The 19545-nt window shown below is 35.3% G+C and overlaps 2 protein-coding genes across 4 annotated transcripts in view; one reads left to right on the top strand and one right to left on the bottom strand.

The window, feature by feature from the left end:
- Positions 1 to 8413, top strand: part of rhbdl1 (rhomboid, veinlet-like 1 (Drosophila)) — a 33979-nt gene extending 25566 nt beyond the window's left edge. For all 3 annotated transcript variants that reach the window (XM_051682041.1, XM_051682043.1, XM_051682042.1), the window contains exons 7-8: positions 1045 to 1105; positions 2745 to 8413. In XM_051682041.1, the coding sequence (XP_051538001.1) occupies positions 1045 to 1105; positions 2745 to 3016 (333 nt within the window). In that variant the 3' untranslated portion in view covers positions 3017 to 8413. The remainder of the gene's footprint in view (positions 1 to 1044; positions 1106 to 2744) is intronic.
- Positions 8414 to 12108: 3695 nt separating this feature from the next.
- Positions 12109 to 19497, bottom strand: zgc:112496 (uncharacterized protein LOC541336 homolog). Its single transcript, XM_051682062.1, has 6 exons — positions 19366 to 19497; positions 16808 to 16949; positions 15125 to 15218; positions 13027 to 13186; positions 12797 to 12949; positions 12109 to 12556 (listed from the first exon to the last, which is right to left on the bottom strand). The coding sequence occupies exons 2-6, from the start codon at positions 16945 to 16947 to the stop codon at positions 12363 to 12365; spliced, it is 741 nt and encodes a 246-aa protein (XP_051538022.1). The 5' UTR covers positions 16948 to 16949; positions 19366 to 19497; the 3' UTR covers positions 12109 to 12362.
- Positions 19498 to 19545: the final 48 nt, after the last annotated feature.

The following is a 19545-nucleotide window of genomic DNA, read 5'->3' as shown; positions in this document are numbered from 1 at the left end:
AAATATAAGTGCTTTTTAATTTGTTTGAGTTAAGGGAATGTTCTGTGGATAGCATCTGTGGCATGCTGTCAATTACCGCAATAATTAACTGTTCTTTCCTCAGTTTATAAAAACAAGCACAATTTGTGTTTGCAGTGATGCGCTTATAATGAAAGTCTGGGACAAGACATTATACAAGGATAAACATTCAAATATACAATGTTTTGAAAATATAGCCGCAACATTTAAACATTACAAATGTTAATATGAGACAAGTGTGATAAAATCACCTACTGTCCTTTCCTGTGTAAAGTTATATCCAAGATTTTTACTTCTGTCATGACCATGTAAATTCGCGAAACATGGTAACTTTTGCATTATATGTTACGTGGAACAAACTCCACTCACAGGAGTTTAGTATTTCATAACCAGAAATTCATCTGCTTAGAAAAATACAGTAGTCTCACCACTAAAAGCAAGATTTACACATCTTTACAGATAATAACTCACATTTTGTGTACAGTAGAATATAAGCACTTAAACAAAAATACGAGTTGCACATTTAAAAAAATAATTCTAAATTAAAAATAAAATCATAATAAAATATATTTTAAACAATATACACCATATAGTATAATTTAATAAAACTATATAAATATCTAAAATAAATATATATAAATATATACAATTTCTAATATATATATATATATATATATAATACATATAACAAATATTTTTATTTTATTAAAAATAATATATATAATATAAAATATTAATTTTTACTTTTAAACCCTCTGGGACACTTTCCATTTTAAGTGCCTTACTGCATTTTTACTACGATTTAAAAAAAACAAACATTTTTAACAAACTTAAAGACAGGTCGAAATTATTTTCTGTGGTAATCAACAGCATATCGCAGATGCTGCCGATAAGATATGAGTATTAAATCCAGAAATTCAAAAGTTCGTTATTAGGATATATGCATAAAGATTATACCATATATGATTCCTATACAGTCAGTGCATCTTACATAGACGTTTTAACACGTGTGTGTTTGTATTGCAGAACTGGGCAGGTATGAAGTGTCCATACAAGTTGCTACGGATGATTCTTGCACTGGTTTGCAGTAAGTAATTTCGCTTTACTAAAATTGTATTGTGTTTACACTTATGATGGAATCAACGTAAGAATAGTTTACTTATAAGTTGTGATAGGAGACAGTATAGCAAAAAGGAAATAATAACATATATTACCTTTAAAAAAGTAACATGCATTTTGCAAAACAAACAATAGTCAAGCAGTACTATGCTAAAATATTGTCATATGACCTCAGTGCAAACATCTAATTCAGCGAGTGTTGTCCAGTTATCATCAGTTATACATTTTGAATCAAATTTTGTGTTAAAATGTCTTAAGCAAGTTGAATTTTCTCCAAAACAGATGAGGTTTTTAAAGTTAACCCTTTAAGCTCTGATGGTGTTTTTAAAGATTTCCTGTTTCAGTGGCATACCCAAAATTACAGGCTTATAACTTGATAAAAAAACAAAAACAAGGGTCAAGTGTTTGGTATCATTGTAAAGAAGACTTTAAATTTTTTTTAATGATATAGATTATGATACATTCTGATGCCTAAGAAACTGCTGAAATATCACACAAAAATTGAGCCAAACATTTTTTTCCTTATTTTTCTTATTTGACATTATATATCTAAATAAGTTGGCTTTGAAAAACTGCTTTTGTTTTGTTCCCAAACATAAAAAAAATTGTGTTGACACAACAGAGCAATCAAAAGTTATAGCATTACAAAAATAATTTATCATAGTGTCCAAAAGCCCCTCCAAACAAATAAAACATACTAATTGTACATAAGAACTAATTACACATGCAAACACAACAATGACAAAAGGTTTGCATAGCATGCAGACATGATTTTAGTAATAAGATTTCACAGAATGAGTCTCATTATGTGCCATTTGAGTCATCATTGAGTCTGTGTTATTTACATGGTGCCATCTCCTGGTGGCCACAAGTAACATTGTGTTTCGTATGGATTATCTCATGATCTATGGATCCGATTACCTGTGTGTGGGCTTGTTTGAAAGATAATCACCTCCTCTAAGTAATGCTATGTGATATTTTATGTTCCGTTTATTTTTTGTGAAGTTATAAGCGAAAACGCGGCATTTAAGCAACACCAATATAATTGTCAAAGACATATACCTAGCTTTTACTCTTTAAATTTTTGTCTGTGAGTAAAACAAATAGGCTGGTTGTATTCTACTCTTTGAGTGCTTTCCAACAACCTATGACACATGACTATTCGGTCAGTTTGATGTTTTTACTGATTACAATAATATGTACAATGCAATTGTTTTTTATAAATTATAAAAACAGAACACTTCTGATTTGTCTGCAAATTTCAAAGCACTTGTTCAGTTTTGGTCATAATTCCTGCATGCATTGGAAAGTAGAGCTTCTGAGCTTTCAAACAATACCTATTTTGTGTTGGTCAAGACTGTAGTTATTAACATTTTGACGATTAAGTGCTGTTCAGGACTTCAGGACGCACAATCAGTTGAGCTACCATGCAATTTGATCACGCTTGAATAAGCTTGTAAATGTAGCTGGTCATGTAATGCAACCGTTAAATTGTATCATGCACTATAATAAAAGTGTTTATATGTCATAAGATAGCATTGTGTGAGGAACAGGGTGAAAAGTGATTGTTTATGAGCTGATAATCTGCCGTTTTCTCTCTCGTACAGTGAGTTCTGAAGTGGGCCGGGCTGTATGGTTACGCTTCTCTCCACCCCTTCCCTCCTCCGGGCCACAGCCCAGTTTCATGGCACACCTGTCCGGCGCCGTGGTGGGCATCAGCATGGGTCTCCTCATCCTACGCAGCTACGAGGAATCCCTGCATAAACAGTGCTCCTGGTGGGTGCTCATCTTCTCCTTCATCACCTTCCTCCTCTTCGCCATCTTTTGGAACATTTTCGCTTACGAGCTGCTTGGGGTGCAAATCCCGCCCCCTCCCTGATGACACGCCCCCCCAGTAGCTTAGAAGACAGGTCCAACCTCAGCACACTCCACTCAACCAGCGGTGGAGAAATGGACATGAAAACAAGAAGGATTTGAAACGGCGAGAAATGACAAACACATACTCGCATTCCATACAGTTACAGTACATAAACGGCGTGATATTTTTACTAAACACTCCAAGGCAGCTCAAAGGTCCAACGAGCTTATTTGAACAGACTGTAAGTATGTCTTACGACAAAAACATGCACACACAAACACACACACATCAGATTTGTTGTCTTCTCTCTGTTTGAATTTCAGCCTAAGGCTCATTCACGATGCATTTCTGTATTGTTTTAATTTGACAGCCTCATCTAAGCCTGTTATGCATTACAGATACGATCCGTAATAGATGAAACTGCTGCACTCGAACCAGGAATCTCTCCGACTTAAAACAAAGCCTTACGTTTGAAGATACCGTCCTCGCAGAGGTATGAGGGATTGTTGATATCATTTGATATAATTACGGATCGTATAAGTAGCGTTCTTTCAAGGGAGAAAGTGTTTCAAAGTGTACAAAATCATGTTTGAAGACCTGAAGATCTCGAATTAATTTTTGTTTACGTTCTCGTTTGCTGTACATACACGCACACATGCAAACACCAAGGCCAAGAAACCAGAGCTCTGTTCCAAAACATAGTGAGCTGCCTACGTAGGCGGTATTTTAAGGTATCGCAGGCACGCTTATGATGCAATGTCTGTTTCAAAAGTTATGCTGCCTTCTAAGATACCCTCTTTTGACCAACTTCAAAGATACCATCGCATGTATTCTCAGCAAAGATAGCAATCCCTGAATGCATTGTAAGACATTCGTCCAAGATGGTCGACAAGACGAGAGAAATTACACTTACAGAGTTTGAACGATATTGGATTTTGCCGATACTGATAACTAAGCTTGTGGAAAAGACAGATAACTGATTAACTGGCCAATAGTTCTGTAAAAACATTAATCGAATGAATCGCAATTAATTGCATATATAAATATTTGCTGAGAAATCCCCTCAAATAACAATAATTCAGTATGTAATGATAAAATAAATTTTTGGTCACTGTCAAGTTAAACATAGTTTGAAACTTAGAAAAACACATCAAGAGATCCCTGCGTTCAGATTCATGTTCCATAAAGCTATGTTTGAAAGCGTCCGTCCTCATCTTCACTGCGTCCAAATATCCATACTTCTCTACTATATAGTATGCCAAAAACGGTTTACCAATGGAATAGTTTGTCCGATTCTACAGTATTCACGAAGCAGTAAGTGAGAAATACCAGGATGACTTACTTTTTCCAGCGAGATTTTAAAGTGCATATCGACTGGACACTTAACGATCCCATAATCCCTCGGGAGCTGAAGCGTCACGTCCAAAACACTGGATTTAAAAGAATGGCAGTGAATCGCAAGTCGGATGCCTCTTCTCAACGTTAAGTGCTATATATACCAAGATAATTGTTCCTTGTGCTTAAATGGTGCTAGTTTAACAAAACCAAAGCAAATAGTTTTCGCGGTTTTTGTTATTACGTCATATATTCAGGTCACGAGGCGATGCCAACGACCCCGGATGAAAAGAACGTACTGTTTTGCCGGCAGATAAGTGCGTCCTTCATCAAATACAGTACATACTGTGAGAGTATGATTAATTTTGTTAGTTTTTTAACACGTTATTTTTTTATATAATTAATCGCACCGAAATAACGCGTTAAATCGACAGCCCTAATTAAAACATTTCTAATGTCTTACATTTCTAGTCTTTCCTTACTGTGACGGGCCCAAACATAGAAACATCAAGAGATCAAAATGAATAAAATCCCAGATGCATTTTACGCTGGTAAAAGACGCTGGCTACCACCCCTGGAATTCGCTAGTTCGAATCCCAGGGCGTGCTGAGTGACTCCAGCCAGGTCTCCTAAACAACCAAATTGGCCCGGTTGCTAGGGAGGGTAGAGTCACATGGGGTAACCTCCTCGTGGTCGCTATAATGTGGTTCGTTCTCGGTGGGGTGCGTGATGAGTTGAGCGCAGATGCCATGGTGGATGGCGTGAAGCCTCCACACGCGCTATGTCTCCGTGGCAACACGCTCAACAAGCCACGTGATAAGATGCGCGGGTTGATGGTCTCAGACGCGGAGGCAACTGGATTCGTCCTCCGCCACCCGGATTGAGGCAAATCACTACGTGACCACGAGGACTTAAAAGCACACTGGGAATTGGGTATTCCAAATTGGGTGAAAAAGGGGAAAAATCCCAAAAAAATAAATAAATAAAAAAAATCCCAGATGCAGTTTATTGTGCAACCAAAATCCCAATAATAAATGGTAAAATAAAGATTTAGTGCATAACGTGGAACTTTTTAAGTATGAAAAAGCCTAAGTACATGGGGGACTCTTATTTTGAAATGTCTCTGCTAGGGACAGTCATTTTCAAACAGTTTTGTAGTCAACTACTCTAACCCACAAAATAAAAAAAGAGTAATCGATTACTCGTAAATTAAAATATGTTAATAATAACAAGTATGACACACATGTAATATTTAGTAACAAATGTTACCAAGCACAGTTTAAAAAGAAAATAACTTCAACAAACTATGCTTTTCTTTTTTAATTAAATAAAATAAATAAATAATAGATGGAAAGTACAGTATAATTCAGCCTTGCTCATGGCAGGCAAATGTGCAGAGGAAAATCAATTTGTAATATTCGAGTAGTGTTTTAATTAGTTGACTAATTTGTGCGGAACGAGTACTAGATTAGTCGATAACTCTTACACATCCCTAGTCTCTGTTTACTAAAACACAAGTGAAACAAAACATGCACTTACAGTCATCTTCAATGTATTATTACAATGGAAGCACTATAAAGTAAACATAGTCATATAGGCTAATAAATACCGTATAAGCAGTAATTCATTTTGCAGAAAAAGCAATTATCAGCACTGATTAATCAGTTAAACTAATAGATCGGTTTACGCTTATATAAATATAATTCATTCTACCCCAAAAAGTATCAATAAAAATACTTAATTCTAATTTAACAAAGTACTGTTTCCCCCATAATGGTGTGTGCTATGTATAGTTATGCTTATTAGCGTATAGTGTCATTAGCTTATTGATCAATTGTCGAGTCAAGTCTCCTATTATTAATTCACTTCGATGCTGCCTACTGTATGTAGAGTGTTTCAGATCAGCCACATATCAGGGTTAATTTCAGGTAGGATGCTGGTAGACAGCTGCCTATATAGGCAGTAGACAGCAAGGAAGCTCACTAGATTTTGGAACAGAGTACCTATCTGGCCCTTCACAAATATTTCCATTGAATATATAAACGCAAGCTAGATAGTGAGGAGTTTACAAGCAAACAGAGACAGTGTTGCAGCCAATTTGTCTGTGCCGCACAGTAATTATTTAAAATGTAGTTATTGCGGTGCAGGTAAAAGTTGTTATTGTAACTGCAGTATCATGAGAAAAGATGCTTTTGACATAGAAACATCAAGTGGTCACAACCACCAACCCTAAAATTCTTGTGAAAATTCAGTCTGCCAATATTTGTAGCCAATGAGGGTTGTCCTAGATAATAATAATAATAGTAATATTAATAAAGATTATAACTGGATTTTATATGAATGTTTACTTTAATCCTCATGTTCATTACCAGACTGCAAAAGTAGACAAAAGTTACACTGGAGTATTTTATGACAGCAGTGCCCTTAACTCTTTGGCTAGAAACATACTTTACAAATGTATGCTAACGCGGATGCTAATGCATTGCAAGTGCACTGTTCTGTTGAACAAACTGAACATATGTTATTGTGTTACTGTGGCAGTAACAAACCTCAGGACTCGAGGGGGCGAAAGAGTTATCTGTCATTCAGGTAACTAGCTATAAACATTAATAAATGCTAACTAAAATTAGTTTGAACTCTTTTCAAACTGACCATATGAGGACTGTTTAAACTTCAGTAGCACCCCTTGTGGCAATACGGTGTACGTGTACTTGCACTGTATTATGAATTTAGCTCTGATATATTTTGGAACGCAACGACGTGTAAAAAACCAACTTGGCTAGCTAGAAGTGTTTGCGTTCACATACTTGTGTAGAGTGTGTTTTGGGCCTTAGACAAAGCACATAAGTAGCAAATTCTGTAGTGCCAAGTTACCATTCGCTAAGCTGCTAAAACATAATTAAAAGGAATTAATGAAATTGCTAAAGGGAAAGTTTTATATAAAAGTGCTATGTTTTGACCTGATTTCTTTTCATTTTGAAAAGCATGACAGTGTGTTAAAGTCTGTAATGTTGTGGATTTGTACGGCATAGGTTCATAGTTATATTTATTCAGAGCGGCTATCGTTGTTAGATTGTCTTAAACCGAGGGGTGTGATGATGCAAGACTCCAAACGAAGTGTATCTAACCCGAATCACCCATGCAAACAGAAAGTGCTGGAAGATGCGAAGCAAAAAACAAACAAATGAACAATACAAAATGTTTATTTATAAATTCTCACCAGCTGTACTGTGCCCAAAGGTCATGGTTATGTAGCATAAGGCATTAATGCTTTAGAGGGAACATGAGTTATATGATTATTTTAAAGTCAACATAAAATAATATTTGTGAAACATGCTGTACTTCTGTAATTTGTCATATAGCAGAGTTAAACAGGATATTAAACAAGAAAAAAAAATGTAGAGTGGGACATGGTTTTAGTCATGATGAATTGATTGGATTGTGAAAAGTAGGAATGATATACCAGAATGTTTTTTGCAGTTGGAAATGAAAGGGCTTGGTGACATCAGCCAAAAGGGAAAGTCGTATCATAATTTTTTCATAATTAAATTTGTACTACGAAGATTACGAAGACAAGCATTTTTTCTGTGGAATTGGTTGAAAGTTCTACTGTTGAAATCAGTGTGTTGACCAAAATTCGAATCACTGTCCCCAGTGGCCGAAGCTGGAATTGTTGTTGAACGTATGCGCACATGTTAGCCCCTGTTTCCAGGTGAAACGTCCACAGGGTGGCGCCAGAAGCATGTCATATTTTTAGTTGTAAATGATGTTATACAGTAAACACCAACGCATATTTTATTAACTCTACTCCCTAGCCCTTACCCCAACCCTAAACCTAACCGTCACTGGAGTAAAAATAAAATTTTAGAGCAAAAATGCAACCCCCTAAATGCGCTAACCATTGTTTATGTAAACGCGATTACTTCCTGGTTCCTACGGGATGTCTCGGAGGATGCTCGCGCAACGTGCTATCAGTACTACAGAATAAATCAAAACTAAATATAATTTCTAAAAAGGTTTGAAAATAACAGGGTTGCTGATTTAGCCTTTGTCGGGCTAGCATGTTTGGGAACAAATTTTGGTTTGTAGTTATTGATATATATATATATATATATATATATATATATATATATATATATTTTTTTTTTTTTTCTCATTACTATATGTTATTTTAATTATTAGAATTAAATATTAAATATTTAAATTATATATATATATATTAATATATTTAATAATTAATGTACATTTTTAAGCTAATTTTTCTTTCAGTGATTTTGAGAAAACAGAATGAGATTGTTTACTTGTTTCACAATTTTAACCCTTGTGCATTGTTCGTTAGTGAGCCACATGTGTCAAAATTGGCCCAAACATACATGTGTAATATTTTTTAAAGATATGGAATAACACTAATTTCACTAAAGTAAAAACACAGGGTGGCAGCACCAAAAGCGAGTGGTATTTTTATTTGTAAATTATGATTTTATTAACTCTACTCCTAACCCTAAACCTAACAGTCAGTAGGCTAAAATTGTAATTTTAGAGCAGAAATGCAACCTCCTAATTGCGCTCGCCATTGTTTATGTAAACGCGATTACTTCCTGGTTCCTACGGGATGTCTTGGATCAGTTGCGAAAGAGGGGAATGTGTTTACAGTTGAATTACTGCAAAAATGCCTGATGGGGGATGCCACTTGTCACTAATTTGGCAGAATGGGTTTGATTTTTGGGTACATGAACTTTCGAAAGTAACATGTCGATTTTCCATGTGATCATGTTGCATGAATTGAGTGCACAATAAGACCAGGAACGTGTTTTAAGAAAGTAAATATGGTCGATTTTAATTTCATGTTGACTTTTATTTATCCGACATGCACATAAATGAATGAAAACAAATAAATATATGTTATATAAAAAGTGAAAAGCCATGTGAATATGTAAGATATAGCTGTGAGGAAAAAAGATAGGAAAACAGCTGATAAAATGATGGATCCATTATTTTGATTATTAAAACACTCATTAAATGGATGCTGGATGTGTGTGTGTGTGTGACATGCTTAATGTGTTGTATGACCATTGTTGGTTTTCAGACTGTTACAGTGTGTGTCTGAAAGTGTTTGGAATGGAATACTCGTGTACTTGTTTCAGCATACTGTGCATTATATACTGTATACTGCTTACTATTTTTAAAAATAGTATGTGAAACAGTTTGCAATGGATAAATGTTTTAGTTGTTTAATTCATCTCTCAAATAGAGATATTTTACATTTTAGTCAATAATATGTATGCATACTAGATCTATCACAAATAGTAGTATGGTAGTATTCCATTCCAAACACATTACAAAAATAGTCCTTTTGAAACTGGAAAAAAAAAATCTACTTACCAAGGACCTCCCCTTTTTACCCCGCCCATATTATGTCCAGTCAAACGCTGCTCTAGGATCTCATGCTTAACAGCATTAGCTGGCCAGCCATCACAGATCATGGTGTTGTGCGTTTATTTTTCCATGCTGTTGTTGGTGTAGGTTCGCAAGAGTGTTGCTTTGAGATCATCGCTGTTTTCAGTGAGATTGTCTGTGTTGCCGCCACAACTGTAGTCCTAATGAGAATTGTAGTCCATTTACAGATTTCAGAATGGTGCCAAAATACGAGATGACTCGTTGCAGTAAAATATGTTGTTTACAATACAGAAAATTGAACAGAAAAGATATTACAAGGCTATTAGATTTCTCTGGATCAGATGAAAATAAAAAAGAGATGTAAATATTGATAGTTTCTATCAAATTCTTTATCATTTCATGATGTATTGTACTTCTAAAGTATCAGGACAAACTAAGGGAAATTTGTTTTTGTAGAATTATTTTGTATGGTTTTGTGTTTGCTTTCATTTTTTCAGCTGTATAAAATAAAAAAAAAGATACTGTAAGGAGACATTGTGTGTGTGTGTGTGTGTGTGTGTGTGTGTGTGTGTGTGTAATGAGGATAAAATGCAAAAAAACAAAAACTAAAAGTCACGATTAGGCCCTTTCTATAGGGCTTGAAACTCTTAAAAATGAATTACATTTTTGTTACTTTTCAACAATGGGTCAGTGTAACAAGGTGCTTAACCTTCAGAATGTTGTTCGGCCACCTCAAGAGGTCCAACTACATATTCTATAAGTCATTTCATTTTCTATATATTTTATATGAAGTTTGTAATTCTTGGAACCCTTCTGACCACAATTTAAAATATGCAGTTTAAAATATTTTGTGTGTTTTCATTATGTTCTAGCAATAAACATTACATAAACATAAAAACTAAATACAATTTCTAGATTAAAAAAAGGTTTGAAAGTAACAGGGTTGCTGATTTAGCCTTCATCCGTGCTAGCATGTTTGGGACCAAATATTGGTGTGCAGTTATAAATTAAAACAAATGATTTCTCATTTCTAATAATGTCTTTTTAATTATAAGAATTCAATTAAATGTAAATATTTACAACATTCAATAATTGATTTAGTAATTAAAAATCAATTAAATTAAATTATAAATAATCAACTAATATATTTAATATTTAATTTACATTTTTTAAGTAAATTTTTCTTACAATGATTTTGAGAAAACAGAATGAGATTATTTACTTGTTTCACAATTTTAACCCTTGTGCATTGTTCGTTAGTGAGCCACATGACAAAATTAGCCCAAACATACATGTGTAATATTTTAACTTTATTATTATTATTATTTTTTTAAAGATATGTAAAACTAATTTCACTAAAGCACGGGGGGTGGGATGTAATAGTATTTAGACCTTATTTACCTCTAAATTACTAAACTACTCCATTCATTTTCATATAAAATAACACATTTTATGTTGCCTACACTTAATACATTCTTCAAGTTCATACATGAAGAAAATATCAAATGTGTCATGCATTGGGGGCAGATTGCCGACCTCTGCTGGGGGAAAAAAGAAAAATCACATGTAATCACAAGTATAACCACTAGATGACTGCAGAGAGCCACTTATTCATGCCTGGTTGTAACAAACTGAATTTGTGTGTGTTTTATGCATTGTGGCTGATTTATTGGTTTTATTTGACAAATTCCCCCCCAAAAATGCTCTGTGTTATAGTCTCACCCATGCATTGCTGTGTGTGTTTGTGTGGGCATGTGTGTTCTGCATTGTGGATGTGTTATGGTCTCACCCCTTCATTTCTGTGTATGTCTGTACTGCATTGTGGCTGATTTACTGATTTGATTTAATACATTTTAAACAAATTGCTCTGAGTTATAGTACCGCCCATTCATTTCCTATGGCGGGTCAACATTGACCCGGAACAAGATGAGTGTTACTTATTTAGTCACAAAACCTCAACTCATCGAATCCAGTCAAAAATAAAAAATAATTGTATTCAAATGGCAAATGTAGGAAAAGGAACCAAGCCTTGTACCACTCAGATGAATGATACTATTTTTATTAAAGAAACAAAATAAAAACGGGTCAAAAATGACCCGAACAATACGTAAGGGTTAAGGAATGTTCCTTTTTTTTAATGGGCAAAATCATGCAGTCTTGCACAGCTAACATGATGTTTTTGGTAATTAAAATAAGTTAACAATGAAACGTATTTTTATCTGTATCATATAAAGTTCTCTTTCTAACAAACATGGGATTGTGCCTTTATTACATTTAAAAGGGAATAGGACTCCAAATCATGGCCTGATCATAAAAAAGTGCCACAAAGCAGCTTCCAGGCCGTTTTTAAAAACTTATTTTAGGAAAAACTTGTCTTCACAAAGGTTTTATTGCTTTTATTATAAACATTTACATATGAGCAATTGTGAACATATAAGACACATAGTGTGTTTTAGCTTTGAAAAACACAAACTGAAAGATGTGTAAATTTTTTTTTTTTTTTTTTGCTCAGAGCTGCTAAACACCCAAAGAACAGGAGAGATTACTTTACATTTCTCAAATTCACAAAGGAAGATCGCATGCCAAGAATACTCCAACTATTTTGAAATGGAGATACGTTCATACATTGCTAAGACTAGACAGTCTTCTGTCTCTTAGAGGGCTTTTCATCAGTTGCCTTCCTCTTCTCTGACTTCTGATTGGTCTCTTTGTCTGCTGCATCCATTAGACTGAATTCCTGTAATAATGTTGGCTGAATCCGATTGGCTACCGCCCATGCCCATAAACACTGCTCCACCCTGTGAGGAGTCCATTGCTGCTGGTTGTCCACTGAGATAGGAAATAGTAAACACAGAGTAATTTTGTTACATTATGATAAGAAATAGTTTCAAGTTGCCTTTAGTTTAAGATGCTATTCCATTGAATGTCCTGGCCACTGTTTTTCCCCCCAGTCCCCATTCATTTCCATTACATGTAAAAGAGCAGTCAGGATATTCTTCAAAAACTCACCTTTTTTGTGTTTCACAGAGGAAAGAAACAGGTTTGAAAAGACATGAATGTGGTTGTTACCTTTGTTAAGCTGGGATGTTTTGTGCAGTATTTTCTGGAGGAACAGAGCGTAATGTTTGGCCGTGTACTCAACCGGTCTCAACTCGGCGATGCTCTCGACAGCTTCATCAGCCATGAAGGGTACTTCACCAGGAGCTCCGGCCACCAACACGGCTTTCAATGTAATTTAAAGGTAGTTTAAAAGTGTGTTTTTACAGTTACTAATATTATGGCTAAGTGAATGTGTGTACCTGAAGCCGTTGCCGGTCCGACACCTTTGAGTTTACACAGCTCTGTGATAGATGCTTGGACATCAGGCAACAAACTGAACGCTTTTGTAGTCAAGCTATGAACCGCCACCTCGCTGTTCGAGCCAATTAGCTGCTGCAAACGTGGTCGGAACTTCCCTTTCTGAAAGAAAGCAGCCAATCATCCAATACAATTGTGATCTGAGGTCTGAAATCAGTAACACACTTTGTAAAACTCTGTGAATTTAAATGCACAATAATAGGCACAATGTGTAGAAGGGTTGGCACTCCTAAGAACATGTAATATTTACTCACATGTGTAAAAACCGCCTTAAGCGCCACTTACCTAAAGGCTACATGATGAAGATAACCATCCAAAACGCTTTTAAACTAGCACACTTTGACTTCTGAGATATCGGTATGATATCCATTAATGCTACATGATTGATTGAATTAAGATTGAAATCGCAATATGGCCTTGCGTGATTCCTAAACCTTAAAAGGCTACGTTTCTGCATTCAGCCCTTCAGTCAGCGCTGTGTGAGCAAGCGGCGCCCTCTAGCGGTTTGGATAGCATTATCCATTGTCTATTATGCCACTATCGTACAGAATTTAAAAGGGGGTTTTGTTCCTTTGGTTTAAACTTTTTATTTTTCCATGGTGTGGTTAACATTTCCATTTTTTTTTTTCATTTATAATGTTCTATCATATACAGTACATGCATGTAAATTGTGAGTTCAGTTGTTTTGAACACTAAAAACAGAAGTGTAAAAATTTTTTTAGAAGAACAAAATAACTTTTTTCATATCAATCAACATGTTATCATATTTATTTTTTCATTTTATCTTTATATCTTCTATTTATCTATCATTGTGGTTCTCTTTAAAATGTTGGCCAGTCATGTGTTCAACAGATTCAATGTTCAATGGAAATTATTTGTTGTTAGTAACAACAGTGAAACAGTGAAAAAGCAGGGGCCTGGGTAGCTCAGTGGAAAAAGACGCTGGCTACCACCCCTGGAGTTCGCTAGTTCGAATCCCAGGGCGAGCTGAGTGACTCCAGCCAGGTCTCCTAAGCAACCAAATTGGCCCAGTTGCTAGGGAGGGTAGAGTCACATGGGGTAACCTCCTCGTGGTCGCTATAATGTGGTTCGTTCTCGGTGGGGCACGTGGTGAGTTGAGCGCGGATGCTGCGGTGGGTGGCGTGAAGCCTTAACACGTGCTATGTCTCCGTGGCAACACGCTCAACAAGCCACGTGATAAGATGCGCGATTTGATGGTCTCAGACGTGGAGGCAACTGGGATTCGTCCACCGTCACCCGGATTGAGGCAAATCACTACGCGACCACGAGGACTTAAAAGCGCATTGGGAATTGGCCATTCCAAACTGGGAGAAAAATCCACAAAAAAAAAAAAAAAGAACAGTGAAAAAGCTTTTGTACCTCTTTGTACATTTTAAAAGCAGAATTCCACAGTAAAACAATGATCTGATGACAAAATAAGGTAAGTGGCAAGGTATTGGTATCCGCCAACAATTTTCACATCAGTGCATCCCTAATATATATATATATATATATATATATTCAGGATCAGAAATTTAGGGGTGTCAGAATTCCAAATGTGCAGGCAAAAAATGCCCTCAACCCCTCGTTATGGATTTTTCTGTTTTTAGTTGTAACATCTGATATAGTTCTGAATCTTAATATTCTATTATAGTCCTAGTTATACATATTATGGCATAAAATATGAATACATTTGAAGTATATGACATAAACAGATAGTTTTAACAAAGATTGCTATGGTTAAAAATGCTCGAGGGGGAGAATATTGCCCCTTATTGGAAAAGTTAATTTCTGACACTGTGTGTGTGTGTATATATATATATATATATATATATATATATTAGAACACTGTAGACAAGCACCAATAGAAATCTTGTCATCTTTGCTTTTTCCTTTTGTCTTTTTTCCAACTTCAAATAACTCGTGTCATTGCATGTGACCAATGAGAGATAAGTTTTGAGCCACTATGTTCCACCCTATTTTGAGCATCATGTTTCTTGCCAATTACATTTGTAGCGATTCTATTTCTATTGTGCTTACAGTCAGTTTCCACTCCACGATCTTGACGAGCTCAGCATGTGTGAGAGAACGCTCGGATCGAGCTGAGATTGCAGCAGGCAACTCCTCCTGAAACCTGACAAAACAGAGAGAGAGTGTCAATACATGACTGGTGTTTACAAAACTTAACAGATGGATAATTTCAACAGTCATTTGAATAAAACAGGTCTTAGATCAGAACGTTTACAACGCTGCATGAGAATGTGCATGTTCTGTATCTTCAATCTTAAGATTCTCTTTTATTCTATTTTGTGGGTCATCATTGGAAAATAAGGTTCTCCGATGTGATAAAAATGAGAAATTTAAAAAAATCTAGTTTAACCCTCACAGATCCAAGCATAGAGATTGATAATGTATTTCCTTGTTTGTTTTTTTCCTCCTTGAACATGTTTTTAGGAAGCCACAGATTATAAAAATCTTGATTAAGCAAATCTTGCTTTGAGGTGAATATTAGTAAGCTGTGACATTCAATCTGCATTTTTTTTCCACCACAATTGTTGTTGTGATACTAGAGTGTCAGCTACTGTTGTGTATTTTTATTCTATTTATTTTTACCATTTTTAATAGAACATGGGTATTGTTTAATTGCTGTGAAAAAATGTTACAATTCTGTTTGGCTGGGTTTCTGAGGGTTTAAACACTCATGTCAAGTTCGTAGAAATGTTATGTCCATATCCTTTGTGTCCATGTTGATTTCATCATTAATTTGAAACTTTTATACATTTTCTATGATATTGTTTATATTTATTATTTAATGAATTTAAAATTTTATTGTGGTGTATCCACCAAGTAATAAAGGTATTAAAATATTTTCTTGCAACTTAAATACATGAGTGTACAAAACTTGATCATTAATTTTTTTAAAGTATTTATATTTTTCAAATATGCATTTTTGAGTCAAGAATATAAAGAAGTTCTCATATGTTTTCTTCATATGATCTAAACCAACTGCGCCTTTTCATAAAAATTAAAAAAAAAAAAAAAAAAAATATTCACACAGTGTTGTGGGTCTAAAGGGGTCCTCTGTTTTATTTATTTGGAATAAAAATGGCAACCTACTTGGTGCACAAAAGTTTTTCAAATATTACAGCACATGACATTTTTTACTTTAGGCTCCAGAAAAAAAAGAAAAAAAAATCTAAATGAGCTTGAACTCAGTAATTAGAAATGTGTTCATCATAGAAGGTGTATTCAAGAAATTTTGTGTGATTTGCATTTTTTATTTATTTTGAATAACTCAATAGATTAAAAAATGAGCATCACGTTTGACCCCTATTCTATTCTACTCTGATGTTAAAATCAACATGAAATGGCATTTGCAACCTGTTTTTCTTCTGTAATGTGCAGTATTTAAAATAATAATAATAATAATATTTAAGATTGGGAACTGATTGGATGGTGAAAAGTGGTCTCTATATGGCAGCTAGTTGGAGGGGAGGGAATGAAATGAAACTGGGCTTGATGACTAACATTTTCTTCCTTTGGAATAACATGCACCAATGAATTGTCAAAATAAGACCAGGAATGTCTATTAAGAAAGTAAATAGTGTGAATTTTGATTTCATGTTGACTTTAGTACAACAATGGACAATATTTTACCTTGATTCAGTGCAATGTATCATATACATTCAAAATACTGTGTTGTGTGTTTTTGAGAACTCAAACCATTTGTCCAATGCCAAGAGCTTTCCAGGAGCCTTTCCCTTCACAGCTGATTTGGCCTCTACGACAGTCCAGTATTTGTCATAAATCCCTCTCCATACAGCTGGATCTTCACAATTATAAAGTCTCCCATCCACAGCCATGACTGAGATAGACAGACAGACAGATGATAGACAGATAGATAGATAGATAGACAGACAGGCAGATAGATGATAGACAGACAGATAGATGATTGATAGATAGATAGATAGACAGACAGACAGATAGATAGATAGACAGATAGATGACAGAGACAGATACATGATTGATAGATAGACAGACAGACAGACAGATGATAGATAGACAGACAGATGATTGATAGATAGACTGACAGATAGACAGACAGATAGATGATAGACAGATAGACAGACAGATAGATAGATGACAGACAGATGATAGACAGACAGATAGATAGACAGACAGACAGACAGATGATAGACAGACAGAGAGATAGATAGACAGACAGATGATAGACAGACAGATAGATGATAGATAGACAGATAGACCGACACACAGATAGATAGACAGACAGACAGATAGATAGATAGACAGACAGATGATAGACAGACAGATAGATAGATAGACAGACAGACGATAGACAGATAGATAGACAGACAGATGACAGACAGATAGATAGATAGACAGACAGACAGATGATAGACAGACAGATAGATAGACAGACAGATGATAGACAGACAGATAGATAGACACACAGATGATAGACAGACAGATAGATGATAGATAGATAGACAGACAGATAGACAGACAGACAGATAGAGACAGACAGATGATAGACAGACAGATAGATGATTGATAGATAGATAGATAGACAGATGATAGACAGACAGATAGATAGACAGACAGACAGATGATAGACAGACAGATAGATAGACAGACAGATGATAGACAGACAGACAGATAGATGATAGACAGACAGATAGACAGACAGATGATAGACAGATAGCTAGATAGACAGACAGATGATAGACAGACAGATGATAGACAGACAGATAGCTAGATAGACAGACAGATGATAGACAGATATATAGATAGATAGACAGACAGACAGACAGATAGATGATAGACAGATAGATAGACAGACAGACAGACAGATGACAGATAGATATAGACAGACAGATAGATGATTGATAGATAGATAGACAGACAGACAGATAGATGATAGACAGATAGATAGATGGACAGACAGATTAGATAGATGACAGACAGATAGATGCTTGATAGATAGATAGACAGACAGACAGACAGACAGATAGATAGATGACAGACAGATGATAGACAGACAGACAGATAGATAGACAGACAGATGATAGACAGACAGATAGATGATAGACAGATGATAGACAGATAGATAGACAGACAGACAGATAGATGATAGACAGACAGATATAGACAGACAGATAGATGATAGACAGACAGATAGATAGATAGATAGACAGACAGACAGACAGATAGATAGATGACAGACAGATGATAGACAGACAGACAGATAGATAGATGATTGATAGATAGATAGATAGACAGACAGATAGATGACAGAGACAGATACATGATTGATAGATGACAGATATAGACAGACAGATAGATGATAGACAGACAGATAGATAGATAGATAGACAGACAGACAGACAGATAGATAGATGACAGACAGATGATAGACAGACAGACAGATAGATAGATGATTGATAGATAGATAGATAGACAGACAGATAGATGACAGAGACAGATACATGATTGATAGATGACAGACAGATAGATAGACAGACAGATAGATGATTGATAGATAGATAGACAGACTGACAGATAGACAGACAGATAGATGATAGACAGATAGACAGACAGATAGATAGACAGACAGACAGGCAGATAGATGATAGACAGATAGAGAGATAGATAGACAGACAGATGATAGACAGACAGATAGATGATAGACAGATAGATAGACAGATGATAGACAGATGATAGACAGACAGATGACTGATAGATATATAGATAGATAGATAGACAGACAGACAGACAGACAGATAGATGATAGACAGATAGATAGACAGACAGACAGATGACAGATAGACAAACAGACAGATAGATGATTGATAGATAGATAGACAGACAGATAGATAGATGATAGACAGATAGATAGACAGACAGACAGATAGATGATAGACAGATAGATGGACAGACAGATAGATAGATGATAGACAGACAGATAGATGCTTGATAGATAGATAGACAGATAGATAGATAGATGACAGACAGATGATAGACAGACAGATGATAGACAGACAGATAGATGATTGATAGATAGACAGATAGACAGATAGATAGAGAGACAGATGATAGACAGACAGACAGACAGATGATAGACAGATAGATAGACAGATGATAGACAGACAGATAGATGATAGACAGACGATCGATAGATAGACAGACAGATAGACAGAATAATACAAAAACAATGTTTTAGTTTTTACAAAGTTTAAAAAATATACAGTATAACATCATACCAGGACTTATGATAAATATCCACTTATGTGATCCACTGCCAGACTCTGCAGCTGTTTTCAAAGGCTCTGATCTCCTGCAGTGTAACAAACTTATCACAGATCAAAGCACAGCTCAACTGAACCGCCGTGCCATGAGAGAGGAAATGACGTCAGCAGCGAACGAAAGCAATCATCCTACTT

Source organism: Myxocyprinus asiaticus, chromosome 41 (assembly GCF_019703515.2).
Source record: "Myxocyprinus asiaticus isolate MX2 ecotype Aquarium Trade chromosome 41, UBuf_Myxa_2, whole genome shotgun sequence".
Taxonomy (NCBI): Eukaryota; Metazoa; Chordata; class Actinopteri; order Cypriniformes; family Catostomidae; genus Myxocyprinus; species Myxocyprinus asiaticus.
Note: the sequence above shows the minus strand (reverse complement) of the source record. Positions and strands in the feature narration are given on the sequence as shown.

Coding starts and splice junctions, on each gene's coding strand:
- zgc:112496 (XM_051682062.1), bottom strand. CDS start 16,947: ATGGCTGTGGATGGGAGACTTTATAATTGTGAAGATCCAGCTGTATGG. Junction 15,219..16,807: donor CTCTTGGCATTGGACAAATG/GTTTGAGTTCTC, acceptor CTGTTTTGTCAG/GTTTCAGGAGGAGTTGCCTG. Junction 13,187..15,124: donor TCGTGGAGTGGAAACTGACT/GTAAGCACAATA, acceptor GCTTTCTTTCAG/AAAGGGAAGTTCCGACCACG.